General features: G+C 41.3%; 1 protein-coding gene across 4 annotated transcripts in view; it reads right to left on the bottom strand.

The window, feature by feature from the left end:
* Nucleotides 1-19430, bottom strand: part of LOC131895957 (nucleoporin SEH1) — a 117820-nt gene that overhangs the window by 93125 nt on the left and 5265 nt on the right. For 3 of the 4 annotated variants that reach the window (XM_059246508.1, XM_059246509.1, XM_059246510.1), the window contains exons 3-8: nt 12805-12951; nt 11156-11367; nt 8451-8549; nt 6521-6661; nt 5710-5867; nt 2165-2315 (exon numbers count right to left, since the gene is read on the bottom strand). In XM_059246508.1, the coding sequence (XP_059102491.1) occupies nt 2165-2315; nt 5710-5867; nt 6521-6661; nt 8451-8549; nt 11156-11367; nt 12805-12951 (908 nt within the window). Of the gene's footprint in view, nt 1-621; nt 991-2164; nt 2316-5709; nt 5868-6520; nt 6662-8450; nt 8550-11155; nt 11368-12804; nt 12952-19430 lie in introns of those variants that run through there. The other variant, XM_059246512.1, reaches the window with a different exon arrangement.

The following is a 19430-nucleotide window of genomic DNA, read 5'->3' as shown; positions in this document are numbered from 1 at the left end:
TCCTGCAAAAAACTGAAAAAAGCTACAGAATTTTGGTGTGTAAAAAGGCTCAAAGAATTACAGCCTGTTATTACCATCTTAGAACTTACCCGTAATATGTATGCAATTTAGTAAATGAAAAGGTGTATAACTATGTCAAAGTCAAGAGTTTCAGAAGACAGGAATTCATTGAAACAACACATTAAAAATCCTGAGACATGGAATTTCGATTGCATGCACATTTTCAGCAAAATGTCAATTCTTATGTTTCCAATTTGTCTTAAAGGAAACCAAGCTGTCTAGCATCACACCATAAACATTCATGCACATATTAGAAATAGCCATCTCTTAATGAGTATGAGATGAAAACTTAAAAGTGCTTCCATTATGTTATCACCAGATAAAATGGTAGCAAATGCTATTTTATTGAAACTCTGGTTAATAAATCTGCTTCTTTGCTAGTACTTTTAATTACAACCAGCTGTGTGGATAATATCACCTATAAAGCAATTCTACAAAAGGTAAACAAATTAGCACTCAAAACAATCTTTATGAAAAATATTTATTTGATTTTCAAATTAAAATTATAAAAACTCATCATTTTAGCTTATTGTTGTAGAAAATAAAAGACATATCCCTATATTCTCCAAATGGAATAAAATTATATTTTTCCTCCTCCCAACAGTTTTATGAGGATAGTAGCAATCTTTTCAGTTTTTAAACCCAAGTTAGTCTTCAGAACATTTCAAAAAATTGTTTTGGTGATGATGTCTCAACAAAAAGCCTTTCCATTTATAGTGTCAGCAAACTGACTAGTACAAAAACTTATATACGCTGTCATTTTAAAGGCCTTTTGGACTGTGTTTAGAAGTGAGCAGGCTGCTGGTGCATCTTGGGAGAGATCAAACGGCGCTGGGGAAGGGGAAAAGGAGCTCGGTCTCCATTCCTGTGTGCATGCAACAAACAGCCAACAGCAAAGTTACTCCAGCTAGCTGTGCTCAGCTGTGCTTTCTGTCAAAGGACATAATACAAATGGAAAAGGGAAAATGCATCACAGATCCAACACAGATGGTTATCGGCACAATCAGAAAACAGATCAAACCAGCAAAGCTATTCACAGAAGAAAATAACAGTACAAAAGCTGTAGCCTAAAACCAGATTTTTAAAATCAACTCTATATGTTTTCCTTGGAAAATAATCTGCTCTCCTTTATGTTAACTGGAAACTGTTTCTGTAGTTGCAAATACTTGACACCTCAGAATCAAATAGGAAGAATTCTTTATAAAAAATACAATAGTATCAAAACAACTGGGAAAATTAAAATGCAATTTCTTCTTTTGTTTTGGATGAGAATGGCATAACCACAGAGCAGTTAGGGCTAGATTCTGAAGTTTCCTAATCTATTCCAAATTATACCCAAAGGCATATTAAAATAAATTTATATCACAAATTTATATGTTTGAAATTGGAATATGAAAGTGACGTCAAATTTTGCTTTAAATGTATGCAGAATAGTCTAAATGTTAAAACCTCAAATTTTATCATTTCCTCAATTATGAGCACAAAAGACAAATAATGACACTCACTGTTCTCATAAAGCTGTAGTTGTGTACTTTATTAAATGTCAATGTAACCGGATGCAAAGCCCACACATCAAGCACTAAAAAAATATGGATGTTTATCTAAGTAAGAGTCAACCCTATTAAACCACACCTTCTCTCCCTCCCTGCTACAGAAAAGAACACAGAATCATGAACAAAGCTATTAATGTTTTTACTGACCACTGAATTTCGGAATATAGCTGAGTGATCGTACAAACTATTGTACATACTATAACTAAGAAAGCCATTAAATACAGACCCAAGAGTGAAATTCCAAGGGTGTCACGATTATTGGTGAATTACTTTATTCTACCCTAAGTCACCTTTTGGTATGGCTATCATGAGAGGTGGCTCAGCAATTAAAAGCAATGGCTGCTCTTGCAGAGGACCCAGGTTTGATCCCCAGCACCCACATGGAGGCTCATATGCATCCATAACTCCAGTTCCAGGGCACCTGATTCTTCTGGCTTGCACAAACACTGCACAATGTGGTGCACAGATATGCAAGGAGGCAGAACAGCCATATACATAAAATAAAGTGTGCCCAGGGGTGGGTTTCTTGGTTTTCCCACAGAGGAGCCTACCTGCCAGCAGAAGATCCATTTAATGAGTTTTGAAGATTTGGAATATTTGAGCTTAGTGAAGGATTTGCACTTCCCAGCTGAGAACTCCCATTTACTGGGCTCCCATTACCTTTCAAAATACCAGTACACTTCCAGTTGTCCATGTAATTGGCTGAAAGAAAAAAAATAACCGAATCCATTAATAGGACTAATATCTATTCATAATACATGTACCTGCACTGTTGCAGGACACTGATCACACTGTGAACCCTGAGGTTGCATTATTTACTGGAAAGACCTGTTTCTAGTTGGGGTGTAGCTCAGCCCTAGGACACACCTTTAATCCAAAAGCTTTCTGCTAATACTGTGAACAGGATTAAATAGTCAAACATAGGTCAAGACGCAGAACAAGCAGCCAGTTGACAGGAAGTGAACATATGGTTATCAAGAAAAAAGCAGAGCGAGTAAGAGGGAGTCAGGAGGACGGATAGAGACGTACAGGAAGTAGAAGGGAGGGGCACTGAGTTTGAGGAGATCTGTTTGAGAGGGTAAGAGAGAGAGGCTTCAGGGATGACGGCAGAGGAGGAAGGTCAGCTTGGTGTTCTCTGCCTCTCTGAGCTAGGAGGCTTTTACCCCAGCATCTGGCTCCCAAGTGCCTATTGGTAAAATCAAACAATTGAGATTCTGTTAAAAACAACGCTACACTCTTCTCCTAAACTACAAGAAATGAAAGTATGAGCTACATTTTTTAAAACGTTTGTATCTATGCAATGTGAGCCCAGACTCTGGTCATGTGGAAGCCGGACGGTGATCCTGGGCGTCTCCCTTTGACTCTTCACCTTAGTCTCTCTCTGAACCTAGGGCCAACAATCTGACTACCCCAACTGTCCAGGGAACTCCAGGGACCTTACTGCTTCCGCCTCCCTATGGCTAGGATTACAGTTGCACACTAACAGGCCTGGCTTTTCCATAGTGCTGAAAATCTGAACTTAGGACCTCGTGTTTACAGCAAGCACGTCAGCAACTGAGCAGTCTCCACAGCTCCAGTCAGCTACACTGACTTCCAGGTACACATTTAGGACGATTTTTAGATGAAACACATAACCAAGTCTCTAAGGTTTTCGAGGAATTATTAATTTAAACTGCCCATGGTAACTCATACCTGTAATCAGAGCTTCAGAAAGCTGAGGCAGAAGGGTTGCTCTGAGTTTGAGACCAACCTGGGCTACACAGTGAGTTCCAGACCAGCTAGGCACAGACAGAGTGAAATCCTGTCTCAAAAACAAAGAACTACTAGTTTACAAACCACTGAAGCTTTACCATCTATTTCCCTTCCTTGCAAGAGAAAAAACAGAGACCATCCTCTCATCTGTAAGATTAAGAAGTTAATATCGGGCTGGAGAGATGGCTCAGAGGTTAAGAACACTGGCTGTTCTTCCAGAGGTCCTGAGTTCAATTCCCAGCACCCATATGGTGGCTCACAACCATCTGTAATAAGATCTGGCTCCCTCTTCTGGCCTGCAGGAATACATGCAAACAGAACACTGTATACATAATAAATAAATAAACCTTTAAAAAAAAAAAAAACTAAGAAAAATGTTTTAAAAAAAAAAAAAAAAAAAGAAGAAGTTAATATCCAGGTTCCGGGAATAGTTCACTCAATAAAGTGCTTGCCTTACAGCCACGTGGACCTGAGTCTGATCAAAAGAACCTACCAGATATGGTAGCATGCCCTTGTAATATCAGCAATGGGATGTCAGAGATAGACATTCTGGGGCTCAACAGCTGGCAACCGAGCCTACTTGGCAAGTTCCCAGGCAAGAAAGACCTTGTCTCAAACCAAAAAGGTGAATCATACCCTTAAGAACAATACTCAAGGTTATCCTCTAACCTATACACACATGTGCACACTGTAAAGGTTAAAACCTTCCTTTTTAAGAAAAGAAAAGGGGAAGTGCTGTGGGATGGTCTGTATGTCAAGTGTGTTGCTGATTGGTCAGTAAATAAATCACTGATTGGCCATTGGCTAGGCAGGAAGTATAGGCGGGACAAGGAGAAGAATTCTGGGAAGTGGAAGGCGGAGAGAGAGACACTGCCAGCCGCCACCATGACAAGCCGCATGGGAAGATCCCAGTAAGCCACGAGCCATGTGGCAAGGTATAGATTAATGGAAATGGATTAATTTAAGATATAAGAACAGTTAGCAAGAAGCCTGCCACAGCCATACAGTTTGTAACTAATATAAGTCTCTGTGTTTACTTGATCGGGTCTGAGTGGCTGTGGGACTGGCGGGTGAGAGAGATTTGCCCTGACCGTGGGCCAGGCAGGAAAACTCTAGCCACACACTAGTTAATATCAAAATAAAATCTTTAAAAAACAAACCCAAATTCCTTGTCTTTCTTACAATGAATATGTATAAGGAATGGAGCTATCTCTTGGCTATGCAAATACACATTATTACATGGGTACCTGTGTAGATTACGGTCAGAGAGATATATTGATAAGAAAACCTGTGTGGCAGTTTAGTGGCTCATCCAACACAGTCTTATCTTCGAATGCAAAACTAGTCCCTGAAGTCAATTAACCCACTGAATCAAAGTTAAGGACCTAATGGGATACTATTAGGGTTGTTATACTTGAGGTTTAGAACAAAAAAGGAAGGGGAAGTCCTTAAAACCAAATTGAAGAAAGAGAAGTCTGGGCTGGTCCTACAGAATACATCCTAGGACTGAACATGGGAAGCCATCAAGGCTTAGCCATGTGTGTGTGTGTGTGTGTGTGTGTGTGACAGAGTGACAGAGAGAGAGACACACACAGAGAGAGACAGAGAGAGAGAGACAGACAGACAGACAGACAGACAGAATGCGGGTACAGGAGTGCAGCAGCAATCTTGCAGAGGTCAACTTCAGCTGTCAGCCCTCATCTGCTAACTTGTTTACAAAGAGGCACTACTGTTCTTCCACTGTGCTGCACTTACCAGGGTATGAACCCTTGAACTTAGACTCTCCTCTCTCTGCCTCCCAGTTCCCTAAAGGAGCTGTGCGATCAAAACACCTGAGCTATGTGCCTGTTGTTACGTGAGTTCTGGGGATTCAAACTCATTTAAGGCCAACACTTTTATCAAAGACCACCAGCCTCTGCTGGGGTCAGTCACACAAGTTAGCTTTAGCTGGAGAAACTGCATATTCTAATTAGTTTTAAAATGGAATTTCTTCCATACAGAAATAAAACATTTCAACTGGCCAGTAACTACTACAAACTAGGTAATCTGATATTTCAAAATAGTACAAGTAAAATTTTTATTTTTAAATAATATTAAAAAACAATTATCATTTTCCCCCCAAATTTGAACTTAGATGGAATGCTGTAAATTATAATTATACTATTTAAATTGTAAAAAAAAAAAAAAAAAATTTTAAAAATGTATTTCCGTAGTGAGTTCCAGGACAGCCAGGGATACACACAGAAACCTTATCATATATATCTCATATGTTTATGTATTTCAGAGTTTACACTTCTAAGAGAAAAGTAAATAGAAGTAACTACCCCTCCACTAAAAACCTTACCTTTCCACAACCTCACACAGCCGTCATCTCCTGAGGATGCGAGTACTGTTCCTGTTATGTTCCAACTCACCCTCCAGACCTGAGAATTATGATTATCAAACTGAGCCACAATGTGGATTTCAAATTTTGTGGGACCACCAGAAGAAGTAAGTTCTTTCCTAAAAAAAGGTTAACAAAGTTTTCAAGAAAAATGTGTGTATACACACCCTCTCACACATAAACACACATTTTAAGTAAGAAATACAAATAAATATGCTTCCCGTATTTTCCCCTAACATGCGCACCTACGTCCCCCACCCCCACCACTTAGCCCTGTGGCCATGAAAGTGCCACTTCCATTTGGATCCTCCACCACCCGGACTTATTTCACCCGACAAATTGTGCTCAGTGACTTTTTTATTTTTATTTATTTATTTTGGTTTTTCGAGACAAGGTTTCTCTGTGTAGCTTTGCGCCTTTCCTGGAACTCACTTGGTAGCCCAGGCTGGCCTCGAACTCAGAGAGATCCACCTGCCTCTGCCTCCCGAGTGCTGGGATTAAAGGCGTGCGCCACCACCGCCCAGCTTCAGTGACTTTTTTTTGGAAGAAACAACTGAGCACATTAGTCCCCAAAACAAGGTCCAGATTCTAATAGACCGAGTAGCACAGAGGACATACAGAAGCCAGAAAAGGACCTGAAACAATTCAAACGAAATCCTCACTCCAAAAGTCACATCAAATATTTACTATACGATGCAATCTTCAGCCCTGTCCCACTACTATTCTCAAAAGGAAGGTGCACTTTCAAATTCCTGATTTTTCTACAACTCACCTTACAGGTTTTAATGTGAAAATTCTTACATCTTTGGTTGCTATTGCCAGGATATGGAAAGATCTTCCCAAATTCGGAGCAAACGCAATATCATGAACAGGATCTGTGACGGTCATAAGGGTTTCCGCTTTTGCATATTTCCTAATTCAGAGAAAAATTAACTAGAAATTTTGGAAATAAGACATAAAACTTGGGGCTGGAGAGATGGCTTTGTAGTTAAGAGCACTTGCTGTTCTTCCTGGGCCACAGCTGGATTTTCAACACCTACATCAGGTGGCTCACCACTGCCTGTAACTCCAGCTTCGGGAGATAGAAATGTTCTCCTCAGGCCTATGTAGGAACCTGCACACATGAGGCATATACTCATATATACATCTACACATAAATAAAAACAAATCTTTAAAATAAAAACCAGGCTTGGTGGCACTTCCTTTAAGCCCAGCACTCTGAAGGCAAGAGGATCTACACTGAGTTTCAGGCCAGCTGGGGCTACATACAGAGACCCTGTCTCAAAATAAATAAATAAAATTTTTGTTTGTTTGTTTTGTTTTTGTTTTTCGAGACAGGGTTTCTCTGTGTAGTTTTGCGCCTTTCCTGGAACTCACTTGGTAGCCCAGGCTGGCCTCGAACTCACAGAGATCCGCCTGGCTCTGCCTCCCGAGTGCTGGGATTAAAGGCATGCGCCACCACCGCCCAGCGAAATAAAACTTTTTAAAAACTTCATCAGTATATGTTAATTTTTTTCATACTGCTCACAGTAAGCACTTGCCTTTGGAAGACACTGAACAGTGGTCCCCCAGATTATAAACTAACTCCTAAGCCCAAACTGGAGCCTATAAATATGACCTTACTCCAGAAGGAAACAGTGTATTTCTCTGTGCTTATTCATTGTCACTAGGGTAGGACTGACTCTGAGAAAGACAAAGCAGTGAAGGAGCCTGAAGTGATGCTGCCGTAAGCCCAGGAGCTCCTGGCTATCAAAACTAGAAGAGCCAAGAGGATTTCAAAGAAGCACAGCCAAGCCTACATTTGATTTTAGATCTCTGGCCTCCAGACCTGTAAGTGAAAAAATTTCTGTTGGGCTAGCCCAAGTGTTACAATGTAAGTGTATCTTAAAATAGCTAATCAAAACTTAGCTAGATAAAATCTGGGTTTACTAGTGGTTTTCTGTTTGTTTGTTTAAGTAAAGGCAAAGGGCATGCCAGGCAGTGGTGGCACCGAATGATTAGGGAGTGCAGGATATATATATATGAATGCACACATCTGAGACACTCATGTCAAAATAACCTAACACTGTACAGGAGCTCAACATGTATAAACTATGTGATCTATTCCTCAGAAGCTATACTTATATATTAAGTAGAAACTATACCTTACATTTTAATCTCTAGACTAGTAATTTGTAGTGGTGGCACACTCCTTTAGTCCCAGCACTCAGGAGGCAGAGCCAGGCGAATCTCTGTGAGTTCAAGGCCAGCCTGGTCCACAGACTGAAACAGAAGATCAATTGAACTTGTTCAGGACTAACCAGGGTGGCATGAGACTGACTCAAAAAAAGCAAAAAAAGCAAAAAACAATGGGGGCTGGAGAGATTGCTCAGCAGCTTGGAGCATTATTGCTTCTGCAGAGGACCTGAGCTCTATTCCCAGCACCACATGGGGTTCCCAACCATCCACAACTGCAGTTCCAGAGGAGCCAATGACCAGGCATGCACATGGTACACAGACATATATGTAGGCAAAGCAATCAGAAAATAAATCTTTTTAAAAAAAGCAAAAAACAAAAGACCAAACCCATACAGGAAAGCACAGCACAGAACTTGATATATCACGGGAAATCAGTGACTACATAATGAAGGATGTATAATGCAGGTGATGAATGAAGGAATAATTGAAAAGCTACACACAATGCTGAACAGAGCAGTACTGACCTGGTGTTTTCATTGTATTCAAATATCTGCACCTTGGCCATTGCATTGGGGCTGCTGTCATCACTTCCCACGGCGATCATGGGCGAGTGAGCGCGAGAGCTGGGAATGAAGCAAGGAGACAAGTGACCACAAGCTAGCCTGTCCTTCCTACCACATCTGCATGTCCACCACAGGCCTGCTGCACTGTGTGTGTGTGTGTGTGTGTGTGTGTGTGTGTGTGTGTGTGTACGAGGACCTCACCCTCTGTCCCTCAAGAATGCTCTACACACACACACACACACACACACACACACACACACACACACACACTATGGCTTAAACAGAAGGAGCTTCTTCCAACAGAGGGTATTCAAACAACCAGCAGGTTAAAAATGACACCTGCCATATCCTTCTTCCTACAAACATCAGCAACAGGAAAAATGGAGTTCTTTATTAGTAAAGCTTACTAAAGCTTTGTTACGAAAGCTTCACATATTGAGATCCACTAATCTAATCAGAAAAACTCAGATGAACTACAGAGAACTATGTGATGACAGGAAGGAGAGATTATTCTATGTAAATAACAGCTTCATGAGAGTGTATCTGTCAACAAATATTCACATAACCTAGCTGCTAGCTAAATTTTAGAGTGAACTAGTGTTCATAGACAAAATACCTATACACATACTAAATATTTATAGAATCCAAATGTTATAAATACTCATGTAACAAACAGAAATGAATAGAAAAGATAAGGCTCAACATTAAACAGAAGCAAAATAAGCATAATATCTATCTCTACCTATCTCTCTCTCTCTCCCTTCTCTCCCTCTCTCTCTCTGTTTTTCAAGAGAGTTTCTCTTTGTTTTTCAAGACAGGGTTTCTCTGTGTGTATCCCTGGCTGTCCTGGAACTTGCTCTATAGACCAGACTAGCTTCAAACTCACAGAGATCCACCTGCCTCTGCCTCTGGAGTGCTGGGATTAAAGGAATGCACCACCACCACCTGGCTAATTTTCTCTTTTTTAGGAGAGAAATATTTAGGGGTGGATAAATGGCTAAGGGGTTAAAAGCACTAGATACTCTTCCACAAGACCCAGGTTTGATTCCTAGATCCCACATACGTGGTGGCTCACAATGATCTAGTACTCTAGTCCCAGGAAAGCTAATGCCTTCTTCTGGCTTCCACAGTAACTGCCTTATTGTGAAGCACAAACATACAAGCAGGCAAAATACCAATACACATAAAATGTTAAAAAGTTTAAAAAATTGTAAGAGGAATCATATAATCTAAGAATAAACCAGTTAAGTACAGATAAATTTAAAACTGCAATTACTAACACAACAACTATAAAGATTACCACAAATAAAACACCTACTAGTCATTTATAAATGAGTGAACTATTTGATCAGTGACTATAAACAGTTTAGATCTAAGAGAGCAAGAACCAATAGTATAAGTCATCTACATATGTAACAGTGGCTAGGATAATTAAAATCTAGAAATTAAACTAGTGACAGCATTTACTTTTAGAAAAAAAGAACTTTCAGTTTTATTTTCTACTTCTCTAAATATATTTGCATTTTTTCTTACCAAGTGATTAAAAAAATAAATAAAAAGCAAACACAGGAGAGGACTGGAGAGATGGCTCAGCGGTTAAGACCACTTGCTGCTCCTCCAGAGGACCCAGGTTCAACTCCAGGCACCCGCATGGTGACTCACAATAGTCTACAATTCCAGTTCCAGGGACCCAACACCCTCTTCATGCCTCCAAGGGCACCAGACACACGGGATACACAGACATACATGCAAGCAAAACACCCATACACATAAAACAAGTTCTTTTTAAAAAATCTTTAAAAAGAAACCATGGCCTATTCACACTCACACATACTCAGACAACCATACTCAATATGGAGCATTTAAACAGGAAGGATGTTTACACAGGTATTATTTTTATAATTATAATTATTTTATAATAAACCTTATTATTACCCCAGCACTCAGGAAGAGCGGCAGGACAGCAAGCTCAACACCAGTGTTGGCTGATTACACAGTAAGTTCTAAACCAGCAAAGGCAAAACAACGAGTCTCTCGAATGAATGAGTGAGTGAACCGCTTTAAAAGAGATCCGACGAATTATATACTAATATGTGAAGAAGCCGGGTGGCGGTAGTGCACGCCTTTAACCCCAGCACTTGGGAGGCAGAAGCAGGTGGACCTCTGTTTGAGGCCAGCCTGGTCTACAGAGCAAGTTCCAGGACAGCTAAGGCTGTTACACAGAGAAACCCTGTCTGGAGATGGGGATGTGTGTGTGTGTATGTGTGTGTGTGTGTGTGTGTGTGTGTGTGTGTGTGTGTGTGTGTGTGTGTAGAAATGCACACAAAGCATTTTTCTGTGAAAAAAGAAATTTCAAGGAAAATATATGAGTTTTATACATGTAGGGGTATACCATGTCTTTTTGTGTTGGTGCGTATCTGATTATGTTTGAATATATCTCAGGAACATCCTGATTTATTTTTATATAAATAGAAAAAGTTCTCACCAAACTATTGATAATGGATGGGTTCATCTGTGGAGTGAAACTAGAGACAAGATACATGCCCAGATAGATAATATTATCTAGTTACAGAAAGCATCTAAGAAATTAAATCAGCAAATTCTTAGCTTGGAAAATCACTCGCCTGTTTTAGTAGAATTATCAAAGGTTTGCTATGAAAGCTTACCTGGAAGGGTTCCAAGAAATACAGCTACAGCTCAGCTTACAGGAGATTTCATGCTGTAGAGACCACTGGCTGAGATTCATAACATCTGGGGCCTCATATATTCTTACTATACCATCTGCTGAACAGGTTGCTAACATCAAACCCATGTGTTTGGGAGCAAATTTCACATCAGTAACAGATGTTCTACTATCCACTAGAGTTGTCCTCTTCACCTGAAAAAAGAATTCATACACAAAAAGAAAATGTGATGGATCTGAAAAATAAAATGTTTTAGAATCACAGAGACATCTCTGTCATCGACTAGGTGTTTATCCTTGAGTTACTTAAAGCCTCTTTTGGTGTCTATTCCCAATGAAGCACTTTGCTTAAATAGCAATCACTAACAAGTTAGTGAGCTGTAATTAACTGTTGCCTTTAAGACAGAATAAAGTCTGCCTTTAGAAAGGATAATGTTATGTTAGTAATCTCGCTGTAATGGTTTGAAAAAAAATGGCCTCCAAAGGGAGTGGCACTATTAGGAGGTGTGGCCTTGTTGGAGGAAGTGTCACTGTGGGGGTGGGCTTTGAGGTCTCCTTTACTCAAGCTATACCCAGTGTGACAGTCAGTTGACTTCCTATTGCCTGCAAGATAAAAGATGCTCAGCTACTCCTCCAGCACCATGTCTGCCTGCATGGCATCATGCTCCCTCCAGGATGATAATGGACCAAACCTCTGTAAGTGAGCCCCCTCAAGTAAATGTTTGACTTTATAAGAGCTGCCCTGGGCATGGTGTCTCTTCACAGCAATAAAAACCCTAACTCACTCACTAAGTAATAATAAAACACTCACTAAACAGACTGGTCCCCAAACCAGAAAATGTCAGAATTTTTATACACATGGCTCTGTCATGCAAAGCATGCTACAAGTAGTAAAATCAAATGAATTAGAATCCTTAAATAGTAAATGTAAGGATTACAATGTCCATCAACATCAGTAAAGGAATGGACTACATAAAAGATAGACAAACATCGGCAGACTAGTCTACCTTCCAGCAGAGCCAGGAGAAGAGGAAGATCTCACTACACACATCCTTTTACAGCTTTCAATTCTATACTGTGTGATTATTAAGAAAAATAAATTGTAAGGAAAGTAAAATACTTGACATGATAAACTTCAGTAACAGTAGTGGAAAGGTCTTATAATCTAGTTCAGTTCTCTACTTTTATGGACAAGGAATGTGAGCAGCACACAGGTACTATTCCTGCCCAAAACCAATCATTCAATAAAGGCTGAGGTAGAACTTACAGTAGACGCAGATAAGGGAAGCTCGGAGTTTAGCTCAGTCACTGATAGAGGCCCTGGGTTCAATCCCAGGGAGTGCAAATCAGAAGTCTAAAGTCATACACTAACTACCACACAAGAATCATGTAAAATAAACAAATACATAAGATCGGGTGCAAGGCAAACCCCTGGGTTCATCACCGGAATAAGGATGGCCCCACCACCAGTGCAAGCCAAGCAAACGCGAAGTCAACAGGAGAAAATGCGTGAGAACGCACACAGAACGGAGGGCAGTGCTAACAGTGAGCCCAGGGCCTGGGTAGTCTTGGAGGCACTAACGGTCCGAGAGCTCACACCTTGGCTTTTCTGTGCGATACTAAATGTCTCACCCAGTGACTCTGTCCTCGAAGTTTGTCATTTGATTCTCCTACTATTTCTTCCCAGACAGCTGCTGTTCGGTCAAAAGAACAGGAAGCCAAAACTTGTCCAAACTCTGGATGAGCCCATGTCACGCGCCATACAGATCCACTGTGTGTCTGGGGAATTTAAAAAACAAAACTGAGTTTACTCACTTCGCACATACAGTTTTATTTGAGAAAATAAAATAGAACATGAGCAGTTTTACTTCAGTTAGAAGAGAAAGATACCAACTTAACATTTTAATAAAAAGTTAATTTCTAAAGACTTCAAACTTTTGGAAGATATTTAGGATTGTGGACTTCTGGAGTTGTTACACATTTAAAACTGTTTTTTATTTTACTTTGAATGTGTGTGTGCACACGTGTGTTCTCCATCTCTCTCACTGAACTCAGAGCTCACCACCTGGCTAGACTGGCTGGCCAGCTAACTCCTGGAGACCCTCCAGTCTCCACCACGCCAGCACTGGGATTACCAGCACATGCTGCCACACACACCACTGTAAGTGGGTTCCGAAGTCGGGTCCACACAGTTGCACAGCCAGCACTTTACCTGTGGGTCCACATCTCCAGCCCCCATAACGGAGCCATCCAAACACGTACTAAGAATGGCAAAGCCAGCGGGTGTTCTTGATCTCCAATATGGGAGACCTACTTTGTAACTTAGCCTAACCAATCAACGAAGTCCATCTTTTTCTTTTTAGTTGAAAAATACTTTTTTTTTTAAAGATTTATTTATTATGTATACAATGTTCTGGCTGCATATAATCCTACACCCCAGAAGAGGGCACCCAAATCTCATTATAGATGGTTGTGAGCCACCATGTGGTTGCTAGGAATTGAACTCAGGACCCCTGGAAGAGCAGCCAGTGCTCTTAACCTCTGAGCCATCTCTCCAGCCCTTATTTGCAAAATATTTGTACAGAAAGCATCTACCTAGTCAAATAAATAAGATTAATCAATATTATCTGCTTTACAACCCAGAGACAGAAGTAGATTCATGGTTGCCAGGGATGAGAAGAGGCAGAAACCAGAAATGACTTCTGGATGAAGAATACAGGGTTTGTGTGTTAGTGCATGAAAATGTTCTAGAATTAAACAGGAGATGGGCACACAACTTTTTGAGTAAATTGTTCTGCCGGGCGGTGGTGGCGGCGCATGCCTATAATCCCAGCCCTTGGGAGACAGAGGCAGGCTCTCTGGAAGTTCCAGGTCAGCCTGATCTACAAAGCAAGTCTCCAGGACAGTCAAAGCTGTTACACAGAGAAAGCCTGCCTTGAAAAACCAAAAAGAAAGAAGACAAAATAATTATTCTTTAAAAGGGGTAAATATGACATTTAAGTTGTAACTCAAAAAGGTACTATAGTGTTTTAAACAATTATTTGGAGTGGGGCATGCAGTTCTAATAAGTATGAAAATATATACACTGCAAATATATAGGGTATTTTATTCACTTCAAGAGCTAACACAGGGAGCTGGAGAGATGGCTCAGCAGATAAGACCACTGGCTGCTCTTGCAGAAGATCTGGGCTCAGTTCCCAGCACCCACACGGGAGCTCACAACCATCTGTAACTCCAGTTCCAGGAAGGTCACTGCAACCACTTGATGCACATGTACATGCAGGGAAACTCTTAACACAATAAATAAAATCTTAAACGCTAACAACAGACAGAAGAGTAGCAATGAAATGATTAAATGATTTTAACTGAGGTGAAGTTAAACAAGATACTATTTTATGGACAGAGGCAGCTCAAATCCTTGTACCCAAAGAAATAAGTGAGCTGGTCCACAACTTGCGATGGTTTGATTTACAAGTGCTTAACTTTATGATGATATAAAATGATACTTTAACATGAGTTTGATCTATACCTAGGCAGCATCAGCTTCTGCCAACGCTGGGCAACAGCAGTGAACCACAGCAGCCAGTCAGACAGGATTGATCAAGAATCCCCAGTGTGCTGTACTAATGTAGGATGCTAAGCAAGCTGGGCATACTAAATACATTCAACTTACAGGATCTTCAACTTAATTTATATTTATTGGTAAATAGCCCCACTGTAAGTCAAGGAATATATCTAATTTAAAGTGCAGAATCATTTCATTTCCTTTATATATAAGAAATGTCAAGTTACTACTGTACACCCTCATTCTGTCAAGAAAGAAAATGGACTGATATATTTCACCATCAAAAGAATTTGCTAGAATTGGGTGGTGGTGGTGCACACTTTAATCCCAGCACTACAGATGCTCTGAGCAGCAACCTACCTATTACATTTAGAAAATTCCACGTTTCTTTATCATTGTTAAGACATGGTTTCATGTAGCCCAGAGCGGCTTAGAATGCCTTATGTAACAGGCGGTGGCGATGCACCACGTCTTTGATCCCAGCACTTGGGAGGCAGAAGCAGGCGGATCTCTGAGAGTTTGAGGCCAGCCTGGTCTACAGAGCAGGTTCCAGGACAGCCAGGGCTACACAGAGAAACCATGTCTTGAAAAAAAGAACTCCTTATGTATCTAAGGATGATCCAGAACTTCTGTTCTTCCTGCCTTCACATCCCCAGTGCTGGGATTACAGGTGAGCGCTAAGATTTCAGTCATGCACCACACACCCATACCTGGTTTATGCAGGACTGGCAATCAAATCAGGGCTTTGTTCATGCTAAGGCAAGCACTCTACTAACCAAGCTACGTCCCCAGCCACACTTCTGTATTTCTAACATTTTCTCTATTTTCAATAATGTAAGAAATCTTAGACCAGAAGTGGCGTATGCCTTTAATCTCAGCACTTGAGAGGCAGGCAGGATCTCTGTGAGTTCAAGACAGGCCTGTTCTACAAAGTGAATTCCAGAACAGCCAGGGCTATGGAAAAGATCCTGTCTCACAAAGAGGAAAAAATCATCATCATCATCATCATCATCATCATCATCATAATGATGATGTAAGAATTCCTCCTAAACCCAGTAACTTCAACATGGTAACAATGTCGCATCAACGGATAAACTGCCCACTTTTCATTCTGTCTAGTCTTTTGGGCTTCGCCTTCAATTCTCACTTTAAAAAGCTATTAACTAAAAGACACACTAAGTTATCATTGCTTAATCAAATGTTAAATTCTCATTCTAACTAAAGAATAAGGTCTACACAAAGATGTCACCACAATTTAAAAAAAAAAAAATTAAATAACCAGGCATGGTGGCATACACCTCTAATCCCAACCAGAGAGGTGCATCTCTGTAACCAAGACCAGCCTGATCTACACAGCAAGTTCTAGGCCAGTCAGGACTACAAAGTAAGATCCTGTCTCAAAAAAGAAAAGAAAATTAAATAAATAGATAGGTGTGGTAGCAGGTGTTTATAATCCTAGCAGTTGGAAGATAGGTACAGAAAAAAAATGTCACAACTCTAAGGGCAGTCTGCTTGTCTTACATACCAAGTTTCAGGCTATCTCAAACAAACAAACAAAAACAAAATTTTTGAATCTCCATCGATTAATCAACACAGAACAGCTACTGGATGTTTCTAAACAGCCTCTGAAGTCATAGGACAGTACTAAGAAGCAAGAGAGAAGGGTTTCCTTTGCACATGGCATGCTGCTAATACACCTGTAATCTGTCACAAAGACAGAAAGGAAACAAACACTTCTAACACTGAAAAACTACAAGGAACTCAAATGCCCATCAGCAGGTGAGTGGATAAACAAATGTGGCTTATCTACACATTGGGACTGCTCAGCGTTGTATAAAAAAAACAAATAATGCTGGGCGGTGGTGGCGCACGCCTTTAATCCCAGCACTCGGGGAGGCAGAGCCAGGAGGATCTCTGTGAGTTCAAGGCCAGCCTGGCTACCAAGTGAGTTCCAGGAAAGGCGCAAAGCTACACAGGGAAACCCTGTCTCGAAAAACCAAAATAAATAAATAAAAATAAAAAATAATGCTGGTGTGGTGGCACACATCTTTAATACCAGCACTTCGGAGACAGAAGGAGGTGGATCTCTCTGAGTTTGAGGCCAACCTGGTCTAGGCTGAGTTCTAGGACAGCCAGGACTACACAGTGAGAACTTGTCTCAAAGAAAAAACATAAAACACAACATGGATAAACCTCAAAAATATGCTAAGGGAGCCGAGCGGTGGTGGCACACATGCCTTTAATCCCAGCACTTGGGAGGCAGAGCCCTCCCTGCTACCCACAGAGCCTCCCAGGTGGATCTCTGTGAGATCAAGGCCAGCCTGGTCTACAGAGTGAGTTCCAGGACAGGCACCAAAACTGCACAGAGAAACGCTGTCTGGGGGGGTGGGCATTGCTAAGGGAAACTAGGCAGATACAAAGGACTATATAAGCTATTACGGTGTTGTGTGACTTTTTTCCGAGAGAGAATCCAAATAGAATTCTATCCAAGTCTAGTTGAGTGGACCAATGACTTTACTGGAGAATGGATTAACACACACAAAAAAGGGAACTGCATTACCAAGTCCCACCGCAGCCTGGGTGACGACTGACAGCATGTACACCTTCAGTCACCTTCCCCATGACATACTGTGACACCCAAGACCACATGCGGCTAGAGCAGAAAGGAGCGGTGACTAGAATCTCAAAAGGGGATCTGCGGACTCTTCCCCATCTCCTTTTAAGATAGAACGTTAGCAGCTCTATAACCTTTACCATTAGCATAGAGTTAGTCATCATTGTGCTGTCTATTCACTTCCTTACTGTGACTACAGGGCCAGGGTATTCTGGACGTCACCAGGGCAACTCAGCTTTATGATGGCAGGAGTCATGGGAGGCCAGGAGAAAACAAACATATGGTTTCATAACAAACACTCAAAAACTGCTTTTGCTAAAAGTCATGGACTCCTCACAGGTCCACAAAGGCAACTAAACCAGCACCTGTGCCTTCATCTGCACAGGTCAAACTCTTGTTGCTCTGCTGTGGAGAATGCTCTTGTACACTGGTTTAATAAAACGCTGATTGGCCAGTAGCCAGGCAGGAAGTATAGGCGGGGCGAGCAGACAAGGAGAATTCTGGGAAGAGGAAGGGCGGAGTCAGGAGTCGTCAGCCAGATACAGAGGAGGCAAGATGACTGAGAAAAGGTACCAAGCCATGTGGCTAAACATAGATAAGAATTATGGGTTAATTTAAGTGTAAGAGCTAGTCAGTAATAAGCCTGAGCTAAGGCCAAGCAGTTATAAATAATATTAAGCCTCTGAATTATTATTTTATAAGTAGCTGGGTGGGGGTGGGGTGCCAGGGGGGCCCAAGAAACCTTCTGGCTACACTGCTCGACATAGGCATGCTAATCACTTAAGGAACAGCTGTCTAAACTCATCTCATCCCCATTTCAAGGCTGAAGCCATGGAAAGAAATCACCATTCTCACTAAACCTGTAGTCACCTGGAGTTATGGGAAGAGCCAATCATTAGAGGACAGACCATCCCACACTGAAGGGCAACCAATTAAAAGTAAAGATAAGGCTGCACCCTATAAGCAGAAGTAAATACTCTGTGAGGACCAGATGATTGATCCTCAAGCAATGACAGTCATAAAGACCTCTTTAGACCAACTTACAGAACTAGAGGTGAGACAATGATTTAAACCTAAAACTGATGTTAGTACCTCAAAGTCACAGTTGGGGTCACCCAGCTACAAACTCCCGTGACCTACAAGTGACCCCTCTGCAAAATACACTGAAGCAGTAGTAGCTAAGATACTGTGGAAGAAACCAACCACTTTCTGATTGGATTTAAGGCCCACTCCATGAAACAGAACTCACACATGACACTGCGAAAGTAGCCAAGAACCTGAGACTAGATAGGTCACCTACTACTATTATTCTGATAAAGGAGCACAGTGATAAAATGGCTCCTGGGGCGGTGGTGGCGCACGCCTTTAACCCTAGCACTCGGGAGGCAGAGGCAGGCGGATCTCTGTGAGTTCAAGGCCAGCCTGGTCTACAGAGTGAGTTCCAGGAAAGGTGCAAAGCTACACAGAGAAACCCTGTCTCAAAAAAAAAAAAAAAAAAAAAGGCTCCTAATGACATACTGCTATACTCATAGTTGCTCAACCCACATCAGAGAAGCTTCTTCTTGTAGTAGATGGGAACTAACACGAAGGACCATAACTGGACAATGTGCAGAGTGACAGACTTTGCGGCACTCAGTCCTAAATGGGATGTTCTCATCAAAACCCTCCCCTGAAGGCTCAGGGACCTATGCAGAAGAGAGAGTAGAAAGACTTGAAGAGCCAGAGGTGATGGAAAACACCAAGGAAATAGTGTCTTCCAGCACAACAGGACTGATACACAACTCAGACACTACGGCAGCATGCACAGGTTCAAGCCAGAGGGGTCCCGGGGCTGAGAGGGAGAAGTGGACAGAGTCTCACCCCTAACCAAGAAGCTATCTGCAATCGGTACCTGTAGGCAAAGGATAAAAGTCGAGTCTCACTGAGTCTCGCAAGCACACCTCGGGGCAGGCCCCACACCCAGGAGGAGCCAACACAAAAGACCTCAGTGGTAATTTCATGGGGTTTTGTTTTATTTTGCTTTCGTTTGGTACTTTTTGTCCTATGGTCTTTTGCTTGTTTTACGTTTCATTTTTGTGG

This window comes from Peromyscus eremicus, chromosome 19, assembly GCF_949786415.1.
Source record: "Peromyscus eremicus chromosome 19, PerEre_H2_v1, whole genome shotgun sequence".
In the NCBI taxonomy this organism is placed as follows: Eukaryota; Metazoa; Chordata; class Mammalia; order Rodentia; family Cricetidae; genus Peromyscus; species Peromyscus eremicus.
Note: the sequence above shows the minus strand (reverse complement) of the source record. Positions and strands in the feature narration are given on the sequence as shown.